The sequence below is a fragment of the Rhinoraja longicauda genome, chromosome 27 (assembly GCF_053455715.1).
Source record: "Rhinoraja longicauda isolate Sanriku21f chromosome 27, sRhiLon1.1, whole genome shotgun sequence".
NCBI classification, from domain to species: domain Eukaryota; kingdom Metazoa; phylum Chordata; class Chondrichthyes; order Rajiformes; family Arhynchobatidae; genus Rhinoraja; species Rhinoraja longicauda.
In genome coordinates this window covers 10454555-10479174 of record NC_135979.1, presented here as the reverse complement: position 1 = coordinate 10479174, position 24620 = coordinate 10454555, and the positions used below count along the sequence as shown (strand labels likewise).

At 46.0% G+C, this 24620-nt stretch overlaps 1 protein-coding gene across 1 annotated transcript in view; it reads right to left on the bottom strand.

The window, feature by feature from the left end:
- LOC144606597 (prolyl endopeptidase-like) overlaps positions 1 to 21477 on the bottom strand; it is a 31733-nt gene extending 10256 nt beyond the window's left edge. The window contains exons 1-9 of the mRNA XM_078422865.1: positions 21354 to 21477; positions 17494 to 17568; positions 15529 to 15662; positions 12408 to 12538; positions 10989 to 11198; positions 9076 to 9197; positions 4152 to 4257; positions 1740 to 1931; positions 1456 to 1653 (exon numbers count right to left, since the gene is read on the bottom strand). Coding sequence (XP_078278991.1) covers positions 1456 to 1653; positions 1740 to 1931; positions 4152 to 4257; positions 9076 to 9197; positions 10989 to 11198; positions 12408 to 12538; positions 15529 to 15662; positions 17494 to 17568; positions 21354 to 21410 — 1225 coding nt within the window. The 5' untranslated portion in view covers positions 21411 to 21477. The remainder of the gene's footprint in view (positions 1 to 1455; positions 1654 to 1739; positions 1932 to 4151; positions 4258 to 9075; positions 9198 to 10988; positions 11199 to 12407; positions 12539 to 15528; positions 15663 to 17493; positions 17569 to 21353) is intronic.
- Positions 21478 to 24620: the final 3143 nt, after the last annotated feature.

The following is a 24620-nucleotide window of genomic DNA, read 5'->3' as shown; positions in this document are numbered from 1 at the left end:
CCCACCTTTGAGACTTGGGGACTGGGGCGAGGTTAACACTTGCCTCAAGGGCACTGATGCATTGACAAAGCTGTGGTTCAATGGCAACGATTCAGATAGAAGTAAAAGATCCCCTGTCCATGTTCACAGATAACCTGGGCAGTTGTCCTGGCTAATGCTTATCCATCAGTCATCATCACCACACCAGATTATTTAGTCCTTTACCTCACCGGTGTTTTAGGATGTTGCCCAATTAGACTTGGTATTGAGTTTTTAGATTATAACAGTGACTAGACTATAGTGACTATAGTGAAAGAAAAGACTAGAGTGAAAGAAAATAACTGCAGACGCTGGTACAAATCGAAGGTATTTATTTCACAAAATGCTGGAGTAACTCAGCAGGTCAGGCAGCATCTCAGGAGAGAAGGAACGGGCGACGTTTCGGGTCAAGACCCATTCCTTCTCTCCTGAGATGCTGCCTGACCTGCTGAGTTACTCCAGCATTTTGTGAATAAATACCTCAGACTGTAAGAGAGTGTCAGTGTCTGGCTGGGGCAGGCTATGTTGAAATACGAGTTTGGGTACTCTGCACATCAGAGGATCGTGAAATGGACTTCCAAAAGACATTTCTTAAGGTACTGCATAATAGATCAGGTCATTAAAAAGATTGTGCAGGTTTGAAGGTTAATTAGCTTCTGTAAATTATCCTTAGTATGTAGGATGCAAAAGTACCCATTCCTTGTCTCCTGAGATGCTGCCTGACCTGCTGAGTTGCTCCAGCATTTTGTGAATAAATCGATTTGTACCAGGGTCTCGACCCGAAACGTCACCCATTCCTTCTCTCCTGAGATGCTGCCTGACCTGCTGAGTTACTCCAGCATTTTGTGAATAAATCGATTTGTACCAGCATCTGCAGTTATTTTCTTATACTACATGAAACTAAAGTTTGGGTGATCAGTGCGGACTCACAAGGTCAAAAGGAATAGTAGAATTAGGCCATTTCGCCCATCAAATTTACCCCGCCATTCAATCATGGCTGATTTATCTCTCCCTCTTAACCCCATTCTCCTGCCTTCTCCTCATAACCTCTGACACCTGTACTAATCAAGAAACTATCTATCTCTGGCTTACAAATATCCACTGACTTGGCCTCCACAGCCCTCTGTGGCAAAGAATTCCACAGATAGATTTCAAAGATTCCTTCACTCGACGGGACAAGGACCTGTTTCCACACTGCATATCTAACCCAAACTAAACTAATCTAAACTAAACTATTGGAAGTAATTTTTTGGACAGGAGGGAAATGTACAGGAGAGTTTCCCAAAAGCTGGTGCTCAGGTCACTGCTCAACTTCTCCAAATCTGTTTCTTCACAAATTGTTCCCGGTCCATGGTTCAATAATTATTTTTGTTCATGACTTAAGTTAACTTTGTGATTTGTGAATGCGTCTGCCATCAGCCCCTTTGTGAATCGCACCTGGTGTCAGGTAGGAGGTGAACTTGTAGAAGATCTCCTTGTTCTTCTTCCGCCCGCTGTATCCCGAGATGCTGCCAACATCCAGCGGGAGGTCCTTGAGGAAGGCTCCAGTGGCAAGATCGTACAGTTGGAGGGTGTCCTTCACATCCTTGAGGTAATTCAGGACCAGGAACTTGTAGTTGACACAGGTTGCCCAGTCTGTGAGGTGGACAAGTAAGAGCACGTGGATAAGACATTCTTGGTACAAATTTTCAATCAATAAACGGCGTCCTGAAAGATCTTACCCAGGACATCCTTCTGATGTTGGGCAATGAGTTCCTTCCACTCTGACATCGCTGGCTGCTCCAGGTTAATATTGATGACTCGGTGGCGAGGAGCATTGAGGTTCGTTCTGAATGAGAACACAGGCCCTTCATTTGTGAGGTAGCTGTACTCTGCGTCAAAGTTGTCTATCAGTTTAACCCAAGGAAGAAGGCCTGTAAAAATGATGACAGACTTGGTCAAAATGGTGAAGTCACAAAGAAGGCTCCTTATTGATGTGTTGCTTTTAATGCAGTAAAACAGCCTGAAGAGTCTTACAGAAACGGTATCAAATTAAATTTGGCACCGAGACTTTAGACTTTAGCAATGCAGCATGGAAACAGGCCCTTCGGCCCACCATGTCTGTGCTGACCAGCGATTGCCCCATACAGTGCCCTACACATACTAAGGACAATTTTACAACTTATCAAAGCCAATTAACCTATAAAACCTGCACGTCTTTGGTGGGAGGAAACCAGAGCACTGAGAGAAAACCCACGTGGTCACGGGGAGTACGTATAAACTCCGTTCGGACAGCACCCGTGGTCAGGATCGAACCCCCAGGCACTGCAAGGTAGCATTGTGCCTCCCCAATGAAGAAGAAAGTTTAGAGCTAAAAACCTGTGCAAGGAAATACATTTTATAGCATGCATCATTAAGGAGAGGCAGTAAGAGAGGCAGGGCAGTTTTCACTGGAAAGTTCAGGGGTTATTATACAGACAGCCGAAGGCATGGCCATCAATGGTGCGGCAACGCCACATAGGGATGCATAAGATGCCAGAATTTGGATGCATTCTGTGGAGCTGGAAGAGGTTGCAGAACAATCACTTCTTGCAGTTAGCAGATGTCGTGTGCTAAAAAATAGGCAGTACCCAAGATTACTAATTTGCGCTGTTCCACTGCAGTGCTGTGTGAGAGTGAAACGTGTTTTTACATTTGCATTTACTTTGAATAGAGATAGGATGAGATCTGAACAAAAAGGTGAGAGCTTTTTAACTGGGGAATTAATGCAGACTAACATAGTTCAGACAGCACAAGAGTGAGCAGTGAATTTGGTTTAATGGGGGCAGAGGAGGGATATCGGTGCACTAATCATAAATGAATGATTCAAATTTTTTACAGCTTAGATCCAATTTAAATACATATCACTGGATTTGTAAAGATAGGTTTGACGGACCAAATGGCATCCTTCTGTTCCTGCAATCCCAATGCCAAAAGTTCCTGATCTGATCTTCACATCTTCTTGTCATTAAGATACATCGTACGGAGGACCTTTGAACTTACTCACTAAACAGCAAGATTTTGTCTGTTTGGCATGGGATAGTGGAATATATGTGAGGACATTATATCTCCTGGTGTGATAACCATGCACTTTATAACTGGTTGTGGAAGAGATGAGTCGCATCACGTTTGGAAGGTATCTTGTACGTTTTACGTCAGTTATAACATTCGCAGGGAGGGGGACAATGGGAATGCTCTGAGATTTGGCATGGGCTTGATGGAATGAATGGCCTCCTTTTATGTCAAGAGTTTCATTTCTACAGCAATGGAATGTGTCCCAAAGTGGTATGTGGGTAAAACCAAACTACACGACACACGAGGTATTTATTCACAAAATGCTGGAGTAACTCAGCAGGTCAGGCAGCATCTCAGGAGAGAAGGAATGGGCGACGTTTCGGGTCGTGTCCCTTCTTCAGACTGAAGAAGGGTCTCGACCCGAAACGTCCATTAGTCTGAAGAAGGGTCTCGACCCGAAACGTCGCCCATTCCTTCTCTCCTGAGATGCTGCCTGACCTGCTGAGTTACTCCAGCATTTTGTGAATAAATACCTTTGATTTGTACCAGCATCTGCAATTATTTTCTTATACTACACGACACGCTATAGTGTGGCACAGTGGTAGAGTTGCTGCCTTACAGCGCCAGACCTGGGTTCAACCCTGATTACGGGTGCAGTCAAATCGGAGTCTACATGTTCTCCCTGTGACTGCGTGGGTTTTCTCCAGGTACTCCGGTTTCCTCCCATACTTCAAAGATGTACTATTTGGTAGGTTAATTGACTTCAGTGAAATTGTTAAATTGTACCCAGTGTATAGGATAGTGTTAGAGTAGAGGGTGTACGTGGAAGAGATACAGGTCAGATTCACCAACACTGAAGCTGGAGGGCCTGATGTTCATCTTCTTGCTGCTCTGTTACAGGAAGCTGCATGCTGGGTGGATGGGCCAGCTCGGAGAGGAAGGGCCAATGCCCTTCCACATTGCTTGATCTTGGGTCCAGTCCCGAAATATTGTCACTGAGTTCGAAACTCAGTGTGAAGTGTCGAAGGAGATTCACTCAACGGCAGACTTCCTGCGTGATCATGTGGCTTGATTAGCGTCCGGCAGAAGCAAGTACCTACCAGATATGTCATTTGGGAGCTGGTGCAGGTCACAGTACCACATCCGGTTCTTGGGCTGACAACCTTCTCGAATAGATAATAGCACATAACGACCATCGTCAGAAACCTGAACAAAGACAAACAGGAGTGAACGATTTCTGAATCCTCAGTTGGAGTCATAGAGTTATGCAGCACGGACTGGCCCTTCGGCCCGACTGCCGACCAACATGTCTAACTCAGTTTACTTTATTGTCACGTGTACCGAGGTGCAGTGAAAAGCTTTTGTTGCGTGCCATCCAGTCAACGGAAACACAATACATGATTACAATTGAGCCATTTACAGTGTACAGATACATAAGAGAATAACATTTAGTGCAAGGTAAAGCCAGCAAAGTCCAATCAAGTATAGTCCGAGGGTCACCAATGAGGTAGATAGTAGCTCAGCACTGCTCACTGGTTGTGGTGGGATGATTCAGTTGCCTGATAACAGCTAAGAAGAAACTGACCCTGAATCTGGAGGTGTGTGTTTTCACACTTCTATACCTTTTGCCTGATGGGAGAGGGGAGAAGAGGGAGTAGCCAAGGTGCGACTCGTCCTTGATTATGCTGCTGGCCTTGCCGAGGCAGCGTGAGGTACAAATGGAGTCAATGGAAGGGAGGTTTTTTTTTGTGCGATGGTCTGGGCTGCGTCCATAATTCACTGCAATTTCTTGCGGTCTTGGATGGAGCTGTTCCCAAACCAAGCTGTGATGCATCCCGATAAAATGCTTTCTATGGTGCATCTGTGGAAGGCGATGAGAGTTGTGGGGGACATGCTGAACTTCCTAAGCCTTCTGATCCATGCACTTTCCACGTGTTTTTTTTAAAATGCTGTAATAGTTTCCCCTTCCTCTGGCTGCTTATTCCGTACACTCATCATGTTCGTGTGAAAGGTTGCCTCTCAGGTCCCCTTTACATCTTTCTCTTCTCATCCTAAACCTATGCTCTTTAGTTTTAGTAGGAAAGACTGTGACTATTTACCCTACTTTTCCCTTTCATTATTTATGAACGTCTTTTTGGTCACCCCTCAGCTTCCTTTGCTCCAGGGAAAACAGCCCCGGCCCATCCAATGAACTCAACTCTCCAGTCCCGACAACATCCTTGTAACTCTGTACCCTTTCTGGCTTAATCACATTCTTCTCGAAGCATGGTGACCACAATTGCACACAAGTCTCATGGAGGTCAATTCTCTGAATGCATTCAAGAGAGAGCTAGATAGAGCTCTTAAGGATAGCGGAGTCAGGGGGTATGGGGAGAAGGCAGGAACGGGGTACTGATTCAGAATGATCAGCCATGATCACATTGAATAGCAGTGCTGGCTCGAAGGGCCGAATGGCCTCCTCCTGCACCTATTGTCTATTGTAACTTATACAGCTGTCCCAAATCTTGTACTCAATGCCCCAAGCGAAGAAGGTAAATGGCACACTTAACAAATTGTGAATATGAAGATGAGGTAAAAGGGAATACAGGAGATATTGCAAAAGACTCTCGGAAGAATGGGAACAGAAGTTCTAGAGCGGAAAAGAAATTAAGGGCAGGGCCAATTGTGAACGATGTGAGAGGGGAGGTAAATACAGAAGTTAAAGTGTTGTACTTAAATGCGCGTAGTATAAAAAATAAAGTGGATGAGCTTGAGGCTCAGTTAGTCATGGGCAAGTATGATGTTGTAGGGATCACTGAGACATGGCTACAAGAGGACCAGGGCTGGGAACTGAATATTCAGGGGTACACAACGTATAGAAAAGACAGACAGGTGGGCAGAGGGGGTGGGGTTGCTCTGATGGTAAGGAATGATATTCATTCCCTTGCAAGGGGTGACATAGAATCAGGAGATGTTGAATCAGTATGGATAGAAATGAGAAATTGTAAGGGTAAAAAGACCCTAATGGGAGTTATCTATAGGCCCCCAAACAGTAGCCTCGACTTAGGGTGCAAGTTAAATCAGGAGATAAAATTGGCGTGTCAAAAATGTAATGCTACGGTGGTTATGGGAGATTTCAACATGCAGGTAGACTGGGAAAATCAGGTTGGAAATGGACCCCAGGAAAGAGAGTTTGTAGAGTGCCTTCGAGATGGATTCTTAGAACAGCTTGTACTGGAGCCTACCAGGGAGAAGGCAATTCTGGATTTAGTGTTGTGTAATGATCCTGATCTGATAAGGGGACTAGAGGTAAAAGAGCCATTAGGAGGCAGTGATCACAACATGATAAGTTTTACTCTGCAAATGGAAAGGCAGAAGGGAAAATCGGAAGTGTCGGTATTACAGTATAGCAAAGGGGATTACAGAGGCATGAGGCGGGAGCTGGCCAAAATTGATTGGAAGGAGGCCCTAGCAGGGAAGACGGTAGAACAGCAATGGCAGGTATTCCTGGGAATAATGCAGAGGTTGCAGGATCAATTTATTCCAAAGAGGTGGAAAGACTCTAAGGGGAGTAAGAGACACCTGTGGCTGACAAGGGAAGTCAGGGACAGCATAAAAATTAAGGAGAGGAAGTATAACATAGCAAAGAAGAGTGGGAAGACAGAGGATTGGGACTCTTTTAAAGAGCAACAAAAGTTAACTAAAAAGGCAATACGAGGAGAAAAGATGAGGTACGAGGGTAAACTAGCCAATAATATAAAGGAGGATAGCAAAAGTTTTTTTAGGTACGTGAAGAGGAAAAAAATAGTCAAGGCAAATGTGGGTCCCTTGAAGACAGAAGCAGGGCAATTTATTATGGGGAACAAAGAAATGGCAGACGAGTTAAACCGTTACTTTGGATCTGTCTTCACTGAGGAAGATACACACAATCTCCCAAATGTCTAGGGGCTGGAGAACCTAGGGTGATGGAGGAACTGAAGGAAATCCACATTAGGCAGGAAATGGTTTTGGGTAGACTGATGGGACTGAAGGCTGATAAATCCCCAGGGCCTGATGGTCTGCATCCCAGAGTACTTAAGGAGGTGGCTCTAGAAATAGTGGAAGCATTGGAGATCATTTTTCAATGTTCTATAGATTCAGGATCAGTTCCTGTGGATTGGAGAATAGCAAATGTTATCCCACTTTTTAAGAAAGGAGGGAGAGAGAAAACGGGTAATTATAGACCAGTTAGTCTGACATCAGTGGTGGGGAAAATGCTGGAGTCAATTATAAAAGACGAAATTGCTGAGCATTTGGATAGCAGTAACGGGATCGTTCCGAGTCAGCATGGATTTACGAAGGGGAAATCATGCTTGACAAATCTACTGGAATTTTTTGAGGATGTAACTAGGAAAATTGACAAGGGAGAGTCAGTGGATGTGGTGTACCTCGACTTTCAGAAAGCCTTCGACAAGGTCCCACATAGGAGATTAGTGGGCAAAATTAGGGCACATGGTATTGGGGGTAGGGTACTGACATGGATAGAAAATTGGTTAACAGACAGAAAGCAAAGAGTGGGGATAAATGGGTCCCTTTCGGAATGGCAGGCAGTGACCAGTGGGGTACCGCAAGGTTCGGTGCTGGGACCCCAGCTATTTACGATATACATTAATGACTTAGACGAAGGGATTAAAAGTACCATTAGCAAATTTGCAGATGATACTAAGTTGGGGGGTAGTGTGAATTGTGAGGAAGATGCAATAAGGCTGCAGGGTGACCTGGACAGGTTGTGTGAGTGGGCGGATACATGGCAGATGCAGTTTAATGTAGATAAGTGTGAGGTTATTCACTTTGGAAGTAAGAATAGAAAGGCAGATTATTATCTGAATGGTGTCAAGTTAGGAGGAGGGGGAGTTCAACGAGATCTGGGTGTCCTAGTGCATCAGTCAATGAAAGGAAGCATGCAGGTTCAGCAGGCAGTGAAGAAAGCCAATGGAATGTTGGCCTTCGTAACAAGAGGAGTTGAGTATAGGAGCAAAGAGGTCCTTCTACAGTTGTACCGGGCCCTGGTGAGACCGCACCTGGAGTACTGTGTGCAGTTTTGGTCTCCAAATTTGAGGAAGGATATTCTTGCTATGGAGGGCGTGCAGCGTAGGTTCACTAGATTAATTCCCGGAATGGCGGGACTGTCGTATGTTGAAAGGCTGGAGCGATTGGGCTTGTATACACTGGAATTTAGAAGGATGAGGGGGGATCTTATTGAAACATATAAGATAATTAGGGGATTGGACACATTAGAGGCAGATAATATGTTCCCAATGTTGGGGGAGTCCAGAACAAGGGGCCACAGTTTCAGAATAAGGGGTAGGCCATTTAGAACGGAGATGAGGAAGAACTTTTTCAGTCAGAGGGTGGTGAAGGTGTGGAATTCTCTGCCTCAGAAGGCAGTGGAGGCCAGTTCGTTGGATGCTTTCAAGAGAGAGCTGGATAGAGCTCTTAAGGATAGCGGAGTGAGGGGGTATGGGGAGAAGGCAGGAACGGGGTACTGATTGATAGTGATCAGCCATGATCGCATTGAATGGCGGTGCTGGCTCGAAGGGCTGAATGGCCTACTCCTGCACCTATTGTCTATTGTCTATTGTCTACTTGCCTTCTGTGCCACCATGTCTAAATCCCAGGGACGTGCAGGTTTGTGGGTTAATTGGTCTCTGGAAATTGCCCCTAATGTGCAGGGAGTGGATGAGAAAGTGGGATAACATGGAACTAGCTTGAACGGGTGATTGATGGTCGGCTTGGACCCGATGGGCCAAAGGTTCTGTTTCTATGCTGTATCTCTAAACTAAACTGTGTTGCCACTTTCAGGGAACAAGATACTTGTACTCAAGGCCTCTCTATTCAATAACACTCTTCAGGACCCTACCATTCATTGCGTGCATTCTGGATGACATTTAATGCATTTTCTAAGTTAAATTCCATCTACTTTTCCTATGTTGATAGAGATCCTGCTAATCCTTAGACAATCTTCTTCACTGTTCACATGCTGCCAAGCTGACATTAATAAAGTACCTGGGCTGCACTTTTCCATTTGGGATTATCCAGGAATTCCGCACATAGGATGTCCTCTGACTGGCTGGTGCCAAGCACATGGTAGTAGAGTTTCTGGTTGAGATTGGATGTGGTTTCAGTGCCTGGAATAGACGGACCATCAGTACATCAAATATAATTACTGTACAAAAGCGGTGGAGTACATTAGTGAAAGATTCAAATGGGTTTCATTTGGGAAATGAAACGTTAGTTCAAAGTGTGAATTAGCTTACGCGGAAGTAAAAATCGAAACAAAACCAAAAATCAGTTGGGCTGGATGATGATAGTTTCTTGTTCATGCCTAGCATTTTGTGTTTGACACAAGATTCCAGCATCTGCAGTTTCCTGAGTCTTCGTTTCACTGCTCCACTGTGAAACCTCCTCAAAGTATGCCTACTGCTATCACTTGCCAGACTTTGTCCCATCCCCACCTCTCTTTTCCAGCTTCCCGCCCCCCCCCACCCCAATCAGTCTGAAGAAGAGTTCCGACCCAAAACATCGCCTAGACATATCCTCCAGAGATGCAGCCTGACCCACTGAGTTACTCCAGCATTTTGTGTTCTAAACCAGACACACTTGAATGATGTAAAAAGAATATATAACGAATACAACAAAGTTCATCAATTACATTTACAGATTTATACTGTACATTACATGAGCATTTTACAACCAGTACTTTTTGGTTGTGGACCCACAGTTAACAATATAAGAATTGTAGCAGGCAATCGATGCATTGCAAGGTCCCAAATTAGCAAGCGAAAATGACCAAATAATCAGTTTTCAGTGCTCAGTTGTGAGTATTTATCAGGACATTAGGGAGAACTATCTTACTCTCTTTAATCAACGCCAAGGGATATATTCTGTGAATTAGAATGGGCAGTTGGAGTCCTGATTTAACGACACATTTAAAAGGTAGAAAATGCCATTTTTCACCTGTGATATTTACACCATAAATTTGTTTCCTGTGATCCAATGGTGCATGTGATCCTCAGGAAAAACTTGTGATGTTTTCAAAATTTTGCAACAGTAATTATCGTTCAAAAATACTTTCTTAAATATAAAACACCTTGTGAAATCCTTCTAAAAGGTACTATATGAGTTCAAGTTTTTTTTTCCCCAAACAGATGTTTTTATCTCCATTTATTTGTCATTTTGATAATCACTTCGGTGAATCTAGAGCATGACACGATATAAAGCCAGATATACCACATAGACAAGAGGTGCAGGAGTAGGCCATTCAGCCCTTCGAGCCAGCACCGCCATTCAATGTGATCATGGCTGATCATCCACAATCAGTGTAAGAAAATAACTGCAGATGCTGGTACAAATCGAAGGTATTTATTTCACAAAATGCTGGAGTAACTCAGCAGGTCAGGCAGCATCTCAGGAGAGAAGGAATGGGTGGCGTTTTGGGTCGAGACCCTTCTTCAGACAATCCACAATCAGTACCCCTTTCCGGCCTTCTCCCCATACACCTTGATTCTGCTAGCCTAAGAGCTCTATCTAACTCTCTTTTGAATGCATCCAGTGAATCGGCCTCCACTGCCTTCTGAGGCAGAGAATTCCACAAATTCATAACTATCTGTGTGAAAAAGTTTTCCCTCATCTCAGTTCTAAATGACCTACCCCTTATTCTTAATATATCCACATATATTATACCATTATACTATTATACCATTACTATAACAACATTTAAAAGCCGTTTGGACAGGTACGTGGACAGGAAAGGATTAGAGGGATGTGGGCAGGTGGGACTGGTGTAGATGGGGCATTTTGGTCGGCATGGATAAGTTGGGCAGATTGTCCTGTTACTGTGCTGAATGATTCTATGGCCACAGTGGACGGCCACAGTGTAACAATGCAAACTTTTCTCAAACATGCTATTTCCCACATACCATCCATGCTTCCTTCTTGATCTGGGTAATGATTGTAGAAAACTCCCTTTCCGTCGTGAGTCCAGGACAGACAGCTGAATTTCACCTTTTCCAGAATGTCTGGGAGATCTTCAGGACCTTCGACCTTTAGGATTTTGATTGTGACCCAGTCGGAGCCACTTTTGCTGAGTCCATACGCCAGGTACTCATTGTCATCAGAGAAGGCCAGCACTGTGCAAACACAACCAGAGGTCAGGACAACTCTACTGTTGATGGAACTCAAGCCGACAACAGGAACCGTCACACCATGCAAATCAAATTCTTCCTAATCAATGGAACAGGAAGAGGCCATTCAGCTCTTGGGTTGGCCATTCAGTTCAATCACAATCCTCGGTTCTTCAAAACATATTGGCCTTGCATAACAAAAACTATCTATCTGTTTTTAATGACTATAGAATAAATCACAGAATCACTTAGATCAAAATGTGGTCCATTGGGCATGTGCCTCTACTGAGGGAGCTTCTCAGTTTAGCCTCACCAAAATCTTTGCCCCTTCAATTTACCCTCATCAAATATTCAGTGAATTGACATTTGAAAGCACCTTTAGAAACCCATTCCATAACCTTCCAGTGTCTTCTAGGCTCCTATAATCCTTTGGTGTTTCCTCACTTCCCTTCTGCTTCTTTTTCCAATTATATTAAACCAAAAATACTCAGCAGTTCTGTAAAGGGTGCCGGATCTAAAATGTCAACTGTTTCCCTCCCCCATGCTGAGCATTTCCTGCATGCTCCACTTCTGTTTTAGATTTACAGCATATGCATTTTTCAAAAGTATTTCCCTCAGTCCTGAGAGCTCCAAGTGAACCCCAACATCTAACGTCTACTCTGCTTGGGGGGACAGAATTTCAGATTTTCCCAACACTTCCACTGAAAGAGTGTTAAATAGTCTCCTGGATGGGTTTGTAATTTGATGATTTCTCTCCATTGCCCTGAAACCCATCAGCAGAAGTTTCTCTATATCAAACTTACAAAATGCCTTTTGTACGTTTAAACATTTGGTTTAGGTCACCATTAATTCTTCCAAACTGAAGGAGATATAACAAACAAGTTGATAAGACTTGCTCCATCATTTTGCGCTGGGGTTATTTTTGTGGCTTTATGATACTTGATCTCCAGGCCAAGATGTTCTTTCTGACCCCAGAACAGAAACTGAAATATTCTTGTCAGTAGGTCAGCTTTTTATGATCAGCTAAATCCTACACCTCTTGCCAATATCAAACAATGTCAAGAAAAAAATGTTTGATCTGGATATTAATGACCTGCATTTAAAATCTCAGATCTCCCCTCAATATTTGACATTGAAAAACTTGTTAATTCTCTGAATTCTGAACCATGAAATTTTAACAGCAAGATTAAGCCCCCATACTTGGCGATAACCTACTATTCAAGGCCACAGTCCCATCTTCGGACATCTTGTTGGGATCTAGGAACACCTGAGGATCTCCGTCCAATGAATCCTGGACGTACAACACGTGCTGGTTCTGCAGCCCCGAGTTGTGGAAGTAAAAATATCTGAAAACCAGAAAATTGGCGCTCATCAAGTCTGGCCACATTTTCAGAGCAGTCTCAGCCCGTACATTCCCCTTGGCAGTTCAATCTTCATTATTGGACCACCTGTTGAACCTTTTCCCTAGTTGTTGCATCCCTAGCTTCATTCATCTGAAACAGTCTTTAAGAGTCAATTAGCCAAATCGGGGATCTCAACTGGACATTTAGACTTTAGACATACATGCGCAGAAACAGGCCCGTTGCCCACCGGGTCCGCACCGACCAATAATCACCCCGTCCGTACACTAGCATTATCCTACACACTCGGGACTTTTACAATTTTAGTGAAGCCAATTAACCCACAAACCTGAACATTTTTGGAGTGTGGGAGGAAACCGGAGCACCCGGAGAAAAGCCATGTGGTTGCAGGGAGAACATATGAACTCCCGACAGACAGCACCTGTGGTCAGGATTGAACCCAGGTTCCTGGTGCTGTATGGCAGCGACTCTACCACTGTGTCACCCTATTCTGCCCTCATCATCTGAGAAACCAGGCATCACTCAGTGGGTTGTCTCAAGCTCACAAGATTTGGGTTTGAGTCCCAGTCTGCAGATTTGAGCAACAATTCAAGGCTGGGGTTTACAGTGCAAGCCAGAGAGAGAATAACAGTTGACCAACAGGTAGCACCTCCAGGTACCCAACCCCGTCCAATGGCTCCCGATAGTTTTATTTATTTCGTTGACAGGGCATAGCAAATAAGCCATTTATTGCTTATCCCCCTCATTGTGAAATGGTGAATCTTGAATTCATCCAAATAAATCATGTGGCTAAGCAATCCAGAACGAGGGGTCGACATCTCAATGTTAGGAATGGACCATTTTGGACTGGATTGAGGAGAAATTTCTTGATACAGTTAATGGAGAATATTTGGAGGTCCTGACTTTGGAGGCCGGTGGAAGGTCAGTCCTTGATTATATTTGAAACAAATATTTACTGGATATGAAAGGATTAAAAGAATATAGGGCAAGTGCAGGAAAATTGTGCTGGGGTAGAAGATTAGCCACGATTTGTGGAATGGTGGAGTTTGCATGAGGGTTGAATGGCCTACTCCCACTACTATTTTATATGTTCTGAACTCTAGCTTGTCCAACAAAGTCTATTCCGGGTAAAAATGTGACTTCCCAAATCTAAGTCCAGGGGCGGCAATGTGGCACAGCGGTAGAATTGCTGCCTTACAGTGCCAGAGACCCAAGTTCGATCCTGGCTACTGGTGCTGTCTGTATGGAGTTTGTACGTTTTCCCTTGTGACCGCGTGGGTTTTCTCCGGGTGCTCCGGTTTCCTCCCACACTCCAAAGATGTACAGGTTTATAGGTTTATTGAATTTGGTAAAATTTGTAAATTGTTCTGAGTGTGCAGGATATGAGTGCTAGTGTATGAGGATCGTTGGTCAATGCGAAGCCGGTGTGATGAAGGGCCTGTTTCCACGCTGTATCTCTAAATTAAACTAAAAAGTCTCATTCATCTATCAACTAGGCTTTAGAACAATTCGATACATCCGAACAGGTCCACGGATGATGCGGTCTCCCAGGTTCTACACACCACTCTCTCTCATCTGGACAGCCAGGGGGGCTATGTGAGGATGCTGTTCATTGACTTTAGTTCAGCATTCAACACAATAGTCCCCAGCAGACTGGTTGAGAAGCTGCTGGAACTGGGGCTTAGCACCCCTCTGTGTGCCTGGGTCCTGGACTTTCTCACTGCCAGGCCCAAGTGGTCAGGATGGGGGAACACACATCTAGCTCCCTCACCCTGAACATAGGATCCCCCCAGGGCTGCGTCCTTAGCCCCCTACTGTACTCCCTGTACACACATGACTGTAGGGCCAGGTTCAGCTCAAACTCCATCATCAAGTTTGCTGATGACACTGTGGTGGTGGGCCGGATCTCCAACAACGATGAGAAGGCCTACCGGGAGGAGGTGGCTGATCTGGCACTCTGGTGTCAGGACAATAGCCTCCTCTTGAATGTCACTAAAACAAAGGAGCTGATTGTGGACTTCAGAAGGGCTAAACATCCAAGGACGTACACGCCACTGGAGATAAATGGGTCTATTGTGGATAGGGTGAGCAGTTTCAAATACTTGGGAGTCCGCATCGCAGAGGATCTGACGTGGGCAACGCACATTGCCGCACTGGTGGGTAAGGCTAAGCAGCGCCTTTACCACCTTAGACAACTGAGGAAATTCAGAGTGTCGCTGAGGATCCTTCATTGCTTCTACTCTGGGGCTGTAGAGAGCATCCTGTCCGGCAACATTACAGTCTGGTTTGGGAACAGCTCTGCCCAGGACAGGATGGCCTTGCAGAGAGTAGTGCGTTCGGCAGAACGCACCATGGGAACTACACTCGTCCCCCTGCAGGACCTATACATCAGGAGGTGCAGATCCAGAGCAAGCAAGATCATGAGGGACCCCTGCCACCCCAGTAACGGACTGTTCCAGATGCTACGGTCAGGCAAACGCCTCCGCTGTCACGCTGTGAAAACGGAGAGGATGAGACGGAGCTTCTTCCCACAGGCCATCAGGACTGTCAACTTTGATAACCCCAGAGACTAAATTTTTGTCGACACTTTTTGTGCTATGTTTAGTAACTTATTAACTTTATTTATATGCTGTAACTGTAATTCTTTTTGTGCACAACCCGCAGGCATTGCCACTTTCATTTCACTGCACATCGAGTATGTGTATGTGACAAATAAATTTGACTTGACTTGACTTGACTTGACTATCCCAAATAAAGATTTTTTAAATAACCGAATTCAAATTCTTAAATACTCCAGAGTGAGAATTGAACCTTTGCTCTCTGAATGTCTAATCCAACAGCATATCTACCACACTGCCAAAGTGAGGGATCTAGTTATGTTATGATCAGTTATGGCTTTTAGCACAATCAACAAAAATAATGCAATGAATGTGACGATCTCAAGGATTCATGACAAATTCTGATAAAACTCCCACCGTTTCCCTTTCCTGCAAGGGCAGCTGTACTTGGGGTAGTCAAACAATTCTGTCATGCGCTCCTGAAGTCTCTGTCTGACTCTGCACTTTTCCAGGAAAGGCATGGTTATCTGGTTCTGGGCTTCAACAAATGCCTGGAAAGTAAAGAGAGGCGCAGGTTATGAATAGGATAACAATCTATTCCACTTGTTGGTGGGAGAAATACAGAGACATTCCTATTGATGGATTGGGGCGAGCATTTAAACACTTTTTAACCAACTTCTGCTCCTGACCTGAGAAGAGGTAATGGAACACTATTCCAAGAGGTTATGGAACTCTATTCGCAATATGCATTCTCTGCACCATTGATACTTTATGCACCATACTGATGCATTGCATTGCAAAATAAGGCAGATGCAATGGAGAACCAATCACTATCTTCAATGTGTGCATGAGGACATTTTGGACTTCTGCGTCTGTACACTGTGGCACTAAAGTATGGAAGCTGCTGGAGGTTGTATGTAGGATATCTAATGCCTCTTTGTGTCAACCTATGTTCTACAGTGAAACAAGGGGAGTTCTGTAAACTACTGAACTGACAAGTCCTGATAGATAATAGACAATAGGTGCAGGAGTATGCCATTCAGCCCTTCGAGCCAGCACCGCCATTCACCGTGATCATGGCTGATCATGCATAATCAGTACCCCGTTCCTGCCTTCTCCCGATATCCCCTGACTCCGCTATCATTAAGAGCTCTATCTGACGTATTTTGTATCTGCTTGTTGGATTTACGAGAAGGACTCCTAAAGAAAATTTCGCTGAACTTACTTCTCTTTATTACAAATGTATATATTTTTTATCAATAATCGGTAAGTTGTGATTTTAAGTACATTTATTATTTTTTATTTTTTGTTCTTTTTTAAATAATTTGAATCAATTTCAACTTTTTGAATGCCTCTGATTATCAAATGTATTTAAAAACAGTGTAGCTGTAGAAGACATCAGGGTGGTAGTGCTGGTGAGTTCTCAGGAAGTATTAGGCATAGAGTCATGCAACACAGCCAACTCAACCAAGATGTCCCATCAAAGATAGTCCCATTTGCCTATATTTGGCCCATATATCTCTCTCCTATCCATGTATCTGTCCAAATGCCTATTAATTGTTGTTAATGTTCCTACCATTGTAGCTACTTCATCTGGCAGCTCATTCTATATAATCACCACTGCGTGAATAGGTTGCCCCTCAGGTTCCGATTAAATCTTTCCACTCTCACTTTAAACCTACGTACTCTAGTATTCAATTCCCCTACCCTGTGCATTCATCCTATCTCATGGTTTTATACAGCCGTATAAGGTCACCCCTCAGCCTCCTGCGCTCCAAGGAATAAAGCCCTATACTGCCCAACCTCTCCCCATAGCTCAAGCCCTCGAGTCCTGGCAACTTCCTCGTAAATCTTCTCTGCATTCTTCCAACTTAATGGCATCTTTCCTACAGCAGGATGAACAAACTGAACACAATACTACAAGTTTGAACTCATCAGCGTCTTCTACAACTGTAACATAATGCCCCAACTTCTATAATCAATTTCCTGACTGATGAAGGCCAGCGTGCCAAAGGCCTCCACACAACCCAATTCACCCACGATGCTACTTTCATAGAACTTTGTACTTGTACTCCTAGATCCCTCTGCTCCATTACACTCCCAGGACTCTTCCATTTAAAACATTTCAGACTTAAAGGGTACAAATTGACAGCTAAAATGTAGTGACTCTTGTGTACTGAACCAGTGTAGTCTACTATCTTGCATTTTTATACTTAGTACGATTGTGCCTAATGTATAGCAGGATTGTTACCGAACTGTATGGGAAAAAAATGGCACTGTACTTAGAAACACGCGAGAATAAAGTACCATTGAACCATTGATGGAACAAAAGTATAAGTATGAGCAAATAGGACCACTGAAGGTGTTAGTGTTGTTTCTCACCTTGGTCTGTTCGCTGTTGGGGTCCTCAAGCCAGACATAGGGGTCGGGTACTTTAACCCCATGGTAATCGTCCACCTGAAACAATCAGGAACAAGAGTCTCATTCATTTGCATCACAACATCATTCCATGCAATCAATGCACCACCTGCATTAAGCGGTGGACAAAGAAGACCAAAGAGAACTAATACGGATCTTGAAAATGATGGTGTGTGTAGGAAGGAACTGCAGATGCTTGTTTACACCGAAGATAGACAAAATATGCTGGAGTAACTCAGCGGGACAAGCAGCAACTCTGGAGAGAAGGAATGGGTGGCGTTCCGAGTCTGTAGAAGGGCCTTGACCCGAAACATCACCCATTCCTTCTCTCCAGAGATGCTGCCTGTCACGCTGAATCACTTCACCATTTTGTGCCCATCTTTGGTGTTAACCAGCATCTGCAGTTCCTTCCAACACTGAACATCATCAAGAATCACACCAACTAGGCCATGCTCTACTCCCGCTGATACCATCGTGAAGGTGGTATGGGCGCATGAGAATCATGACCTCCAAGTTCAGGAATAGCTTCTTCTCATCAAATGTCAGGTTTTTGAACCACCCTGCCCAACGCCCAACCGGAAACATCACCAATCCATGCTCTCCAGAGATGCTGCCTGTCTCACTGAATTACTCCAGCACCTTGTGTCTTTTATTTGTAAACCAGCACCTGCAGTTCCTTGTATGTCCATAAACCTACCTCAGCACTAAACTCCAATGGACATGTTCTAAAGACTTTAGTTTGCATTTTTATGTTGTGGTTACCTAGTGTAACTGACAATTCATTGCCTTATGGTTCACTGGAGATTTATTTGTTTCATTGATGCGTTATTGTGTCTGTAAAGCTGCAGCAGATAATAATTTAATTGTAGAAACAAGGAACTGCAGATGCTGGTTTACGAAGAAAAAAAAGACACAAAGTGCTGGAGTAACTTGGTAGGTCAGGCAGCGTCCCTGAAGGACAGGGAGAGGTGATGTTTCGGGTTGTGACCCTTTTTCAGAATTTCATTGTCCCACTGAATATGAAAATGAAACTCTCTTGATTTATTGACAATGTCATTCGTGTCAGGGACAAGCAGAGCAAATCGTGAACCAGAGGACATAGGTTTGAGGTGAAGGGGGAAAGATTTAATAGGAATTCAAGGGGTAACTTTTTCCATACAGAGGGTGGTGGGTGTATGGAATGAGCTGCCAGAGGAGGTAGTTGAGGCGGGGACTATCACATTGCTATAAGAAACAATGAGACAGGTACATGGATAGGTCAGATTTAGAGGGATATGGGCCAAATGCAGGAAAGTGGGATGAGTGTAGATGGGACATGTTGGTCAGTGTGGGCAAGTTGGGCCGAAGGGCCAGTACGACTCTATGATAGACACAAAAAGCTGCAATAACAACGGGTCAGGCAGCATCTCTGGGGAAAAGGAACAGGTAATGACAATAGACAATAGGTGCAGGAGGAGGCCATTCGGCCCTTCGAGCCAGCACCGCCATTCAATGTGATCATGGCTGATCATTCTCAATCAGTACCCCGTTCCTGCCTTCTCCCCATACCCCCTGACTCCGCTATCCTTAAGAGCTCTATCTAGCTCTCTCTTGAATGCATTCAGAGAATTGGTCTCCATTGCCTTCTGAGGCAGAATTCCACAGATTTAAAACTCTCTGACTGAAAAAGTTTTTCCTCATCTCAGTTCTAAATGGCCTACCCCTTATTCTTAAACTGTGGCCCCTTGTTCTGGACTCCCCCAACATTGGGAACATGTTTCCTGCCTCTAACGTGTCCAAACCCTTAATAATCTTATACGTTTCGATAAGATCTCCTCTCATCCTTCTAAATTCCAGTGTATACAAGCCTAGTCGCTCCAGTCTTTCAACATATGATAGTCCCACCATTCCGGGAATTAACCTAGTAAACCTATGCTGCACACCCTCAATAGCAAGAATATTCTTCCTCAAATTTGGAGACCAAAACTGCACACAGTACTCCAGGTGCGGTCTCACTAGGGCCCTGTACAACTGCAGAAGGACCTCTTTGCTCCTATACTCAATTCCTCTTGTTATGAAGGCCAACATTCCATTGGCTTTCTTCACTGCCTGCTGTACCTGCATGCTTCCTTTCAGTGACTGATGCACTAGGACACCCAGATCTCGTTGTACGTCCCCTGTTCCTAACTTGAATGCTGTCTGACCCTGCTGAGTTACTCCAGCTTTTTGTGTCTATCTTCGGTTTAAACCAGCACCTGCACTTCCTTCCTCTACGACTCTGTGATATGTGTCCACGCAGAGCATGGCCGGACAGCGGTTTTAGGGGCCAAGGTTAAGTTTAGGGGTGAGAGTGAAGTTTGGTGCTGGGTTTGGACTCGGGGGTCAGGCCTGGGGTTTGAGTTCGGGGCATGAATCTCACGGTTGGAGTCAGGCTGGGCATTGGAGGAGGTGTACTAGTGTGGAGCCTGGGGGCTCCGACCCCCTGAGATTGAGTTAGTTGGTGGGCTGTTGTTTTCATTTGCACCGAGTGCTGTGTGAGGAGCTGTGTGTGTGTGTGTGTGTGTGTGTGTGTGTGTGTCCGCACGTTACTGTTCCCGCTGCTGCATCTTTATTCTCGCAGGTTTCATTTTCTCCTCTCGGTAACTGCAGAGAAGAGAAAGTGAAACTATCCTGCACCGTCTCCATGATATTACACGATGGAGCACCGGCCTGTCCAGCCCCAGCCCCAAGTCCAGCCCCAGTCCAGTCCCAGCCCCAGTCCAGTCCCAGCCCCAGTCCCAGCCCCAGTCCAGCCCCAGCCCAGTCCCAGTCCAGCCCCAGCCCAGTCCCAGTCCCAGTCCAGCCCCAGCCCAGTCCCAGCCCCAGCCCCAGCCCCAGTCCCAGTCCCAGTCCCAGTCCAGCCCCAGCCCAGTCCCAGCCCAGCCCCAGCCCCAGCCCCAGTCCCAGTCCAGTCCCAGTCCAGCCCCAGTCCAGTCCCAGTCCAGCCCCAGCCCAGTCCCAGCCCAGCCCCAGCCCAGCCCCCGTCCCAGTCCAGCCCCAGCCCCAGCCCAGCCCCCGTCCCAGTCCAGCCCCAGCCCCAGTCCCAGTCCCACCCCAGTCCCAGTCCAGCCCCAGCCCCAGCCCCAGCCCCAGCCCCAGTCCCAGTCCCAGCCCCAGTCCAGTCCCAGTCCAGCCCCAGCCCAGTCCCAGCCCAGCCCAGCCCCCGTCCCAGTCCAGCCCCAGCCCCAGCCCAGCCCCCGTCCCAGTCCAGCCCCAGCCCCAGTCCCAGTCCCACCCCAGTCCCAGTCCAGCCCCCGTCCCAGTCCCAGCCCCAGTCCCACCCCAGTCCCAGCCCCAGCCCCAGCCCCAGCCCCAGTCCCAGTCCCAGTCCCAGTCCCAGTCCCAGTCCCAGTCCCAGTCCAGCCCCAGCCCAGTCCCAGCCCAGCCCCAGCCCCAGTCCCAGTCCAGTCCCAGTCCAGCCCCAGTCCAGTCCCAGTCCAGCCCAGTCCCAGCCCAGCCCCAGCCCAGCCCCCGTCCCAGTCCAGCCCCAGCCCCAGCCCAGCCCCCGTCCCAGTCCAGCCCCAGCCCCAGTCCCAGTCCCACCCCAGTCCCAGTCCAGCCCCCGTCCCAGTCCCAGCCCCAGTCCCAGCCCCAGCCCCCGTCCCAGTCCCAGCCCCAGTCCCAGCCCCAGCCCCAGCCCCAGCCCCAGCCCCAGCCCCAGCCCCAGCCCCAGCCCCAGTCCCAGTCCCAGTCCCAGTCCCAGCCCCAGTCCCACCCCAGTCCCAGTCCCAGTCCCAGTCCCAGTCCCAGTCCCAGTCCCAGCCCAGTCCCAGCCCCAGCCCTCCCACCCCGGGACCCCCTCTCACCCGGCTCAGGTCCATCTCCGGCTCCGGGTACTGTTTTTCCACCGCTGATTTCGCCATCTCTCAGCTCTCTTGGTACCGGCTCTGCTCGGCTCTCTACTCCGCCTTCCGGCAGCGGGACCGCCCCCCTGTCCCAGACAGAGATCACATCCCGGGGACATTGTTGGGAGGGAGAGGGGGGGGTAAAGGAGTTGTCAATGTTATAGGGCGCAATGCGGAGTCTTCACCCGAAATATCACCAAATTTCCTTTCTCCCCCGCAGACGCTGCTTGACCTGCTGAGTGCTTCCAGCAGTGAGCTTTTGGCCCCAAGCATCAGAATGTGCAACTTCAGAGAAAAATGTTGTCCATTTTAAGCGGTACTTCATATTGCCTAAGAAAATAACTGCAGATGCTGGTACAAATCGAAGGTATTTATTCACAAAATGCTGGAGTAACTCAGCAGGTCAGGCAGCATCTCAGGAGAGAAGGAATGGGTGACGTTTCGGGTTGAGACCCTTCATCAGAATGATTGCAATTCAGACAATTCTGACTGGTTCAGACAAGGCAAACTTCGTATTGCCTTGTTTGTTCACTCATTCATTCATTCATTCATTCATTCACTCATTCATTCATTCACTCATTCATTCATTCACTCATTCATTCATTCTTCAGAGAAAAATGTTGTCCATTTTAAGCGTTACTTCATATTGCCTTGTTACAAATAATTCTTAAGTTACTAGAAGTGTTTCCATCCATTCTCACCGGGGGCATCTGCCATTTTGCTGTGCAGAGGACAGTTACAGACGTGTGGCACCTCTGGCATTAATACATAGCTGGGCAGGGACTGGTTTGGGTGGGAAGGGATGAGTTAACCAGGAGTCTTTGCAGGAAGCAGGGTGGGAAGAAGTGTAGTCGAGATAGTTGCGGGAGTCAGTAGGTTTGTAATGAACGTCAGTCAATAGTTTATTTCCTGTGATGGAGACTGAGATAAGGAAAGGTGGAGGGAGGTGTCAGAGTGGTGTCGAAAAGGCTTTAAGGCCTTCCTGGTAGGAGGTGTAGAGTGACTGAACGTCCAAAGTAAAGATGAGGGAGTGGGGGCTTGGAAAGCGGAAGTCATTAAAGAGACAAAGGGCATGTGAGGCATCTTGGACATAGGTCGGGAGAGGTTGGACCAGGGGGGATAGGATGGAGTCGAGGTACGTGGAAGTCATTTCTGTGGGACAGGATCAGGTAGAAACCATGGGTCTGCCAGGGCAATTGAGTTTGTGGATTTTGGGGAGAAGGTAAAACTGGGCTGTGAGGGGCTGGGAAACGATAAGGTTGGAGGCTGTAGGAGGCAGACAGCCAGAAGTGTTGAAATCAGTAATGGTGTTTGAGATTAAGGCCCGGTGCTCATCTGTGGGATCATGGTCCAAGGATAAGTCGGAGGATGTGCCTGAGAGTTGTCGCCTGGCCTCAGCCCGGTGAGGTCAGCGCGCCAGTCGGCTACGACACCTCCCTTGTCCGCGGGTTTGATTATAATGTTGGGGTTGCTACAGAGTGAGCGGAGGGCTGTACGTTGAGAGAGGAGTGAAGTTAGAGAGGTAAGGGGAGTGGAAATAACAGACTTCTCCCTGGCATCTTTTCCAATATTTATTCCCTGAACCCATTTAACTAATAAACAATTATCTGCTTTAAAAAAAAATCATAATGTTATTTCTGGGACCTCTCTGTATTATAATTGGAAGCCAATGTCATACAACAATGGGTAAAACAATGGGTAAAATAATCAATTGTGAAATGAATTGAAATGTTCTGAAGATGTGAATGGGCTGAATAAATGCAAGTTCCCATTTGGTTTGATTTTATTGGCTGAATCACTAACAGCAGTCCTTGCATATGTCAAGGTTTAAATGTTAAATGAGTCATAGAAACATAGAAAATAGGTGCAGGAGTAGGCCATTCGGCCCTTTGAGCCTGCACCGCCATTCAATATGATCATGGCTGATCATCCAGCTCAGTAACCTGTACCTGCCTTCTCTCCATACCCCCTGATCCTTTTAGCCACAAGGGCCACATCTAACTCCCTCTTAAATATAGCCAATGAACTGGCCTCAACTACATTCTGCAGCAGAGAATTCCACAGACTCACCACTCTCTGTGTGAAGACATGTTTTCTCATCTCGGTCCTAAAAGACTTCCCTCTTATCCTTAACAGGGGGAAGGATAGCCTTCTCAAAAACATCTCAAAAACAGATAGCCTTCCTTTGGGCTGTAACATGTATCTGTTAAATTCACTGCAGATTCCCAGCAGGATCATAGGGAACAAGGAGATGGCAGACCAATTGAACAAATACTTTGGTTCTGTCTTCACTAAGGAAGACATAAACCGTCTGCCGGAAATAGCGGGGGACCGGGGGTCTAAAGAGATGGAGGAACTGAGGGAAATCCAGGTTAGTCGGGAAGTGGTGTTAGGTAAATTAAATGGATTAAAGGCAGATAAATCCCCAGGGCCAGATAGGCTGCATCCCAGAGTGCTTAAGGAAGTAGCCTCAGAAATAGTGGATGCATTAGTGATAATTTTTCAAAACTCTTTAGATTCTGGAGTAGTTCCTGAAGACTGGAGGGTAGCTAATGTAACCCCACTTTTTAAAAAGGGAGGGAGAGAGAAAACGGGGAATTATAGACCAGTTAGCCTAACATCGGTAGTGGGGAAAATGCTAGAGTCAGTTATTAAAGATGTGATAGCATTACATTTGGAAAGTGGTGAAATCATCGGACAAAGTCAGCATGGATTTACCAAAGGCAAATCATGTCTGACGAATCTTATAGAATTTTTCGAGGATGTAACTAGTAGAGTGGATAAGGGAGAACCAGTCGATGTGTTATATCTGGACTTTCAGAAGGCCTTCGACAAGGTCCCACATAGGAGATTGGTGTACAAACTTAAAGCACACGGTATTGAGGGTTCAGTGTTGAGGTGGATAGAAAATTGGTTGGCGGACAGGAAGCAAAGAGTAGGAATAAACGGGTCCTTTTCGGAATGGCAGGCAGTGACAAGTGGGGTACCGCAAGGCTCAGTGCTGGGACCCCAGTTATTTACAGTGTATATTAATGATTTGGCTGCGAGGAGGATGCTAGGAGGCTGCAGAGTGACTTGGATAGATTAGGCGAGTGGGCAAATGCATGGCAGATGCAATATAATGTGGATAAATGTGAGGTTATCCACTTTGGCGGCAAGAACAGGAAAGCAGAGTATTACCTGAATGGTGACCGATTGGGAGAAGGGGAGATGCAACGTGACCTGGGT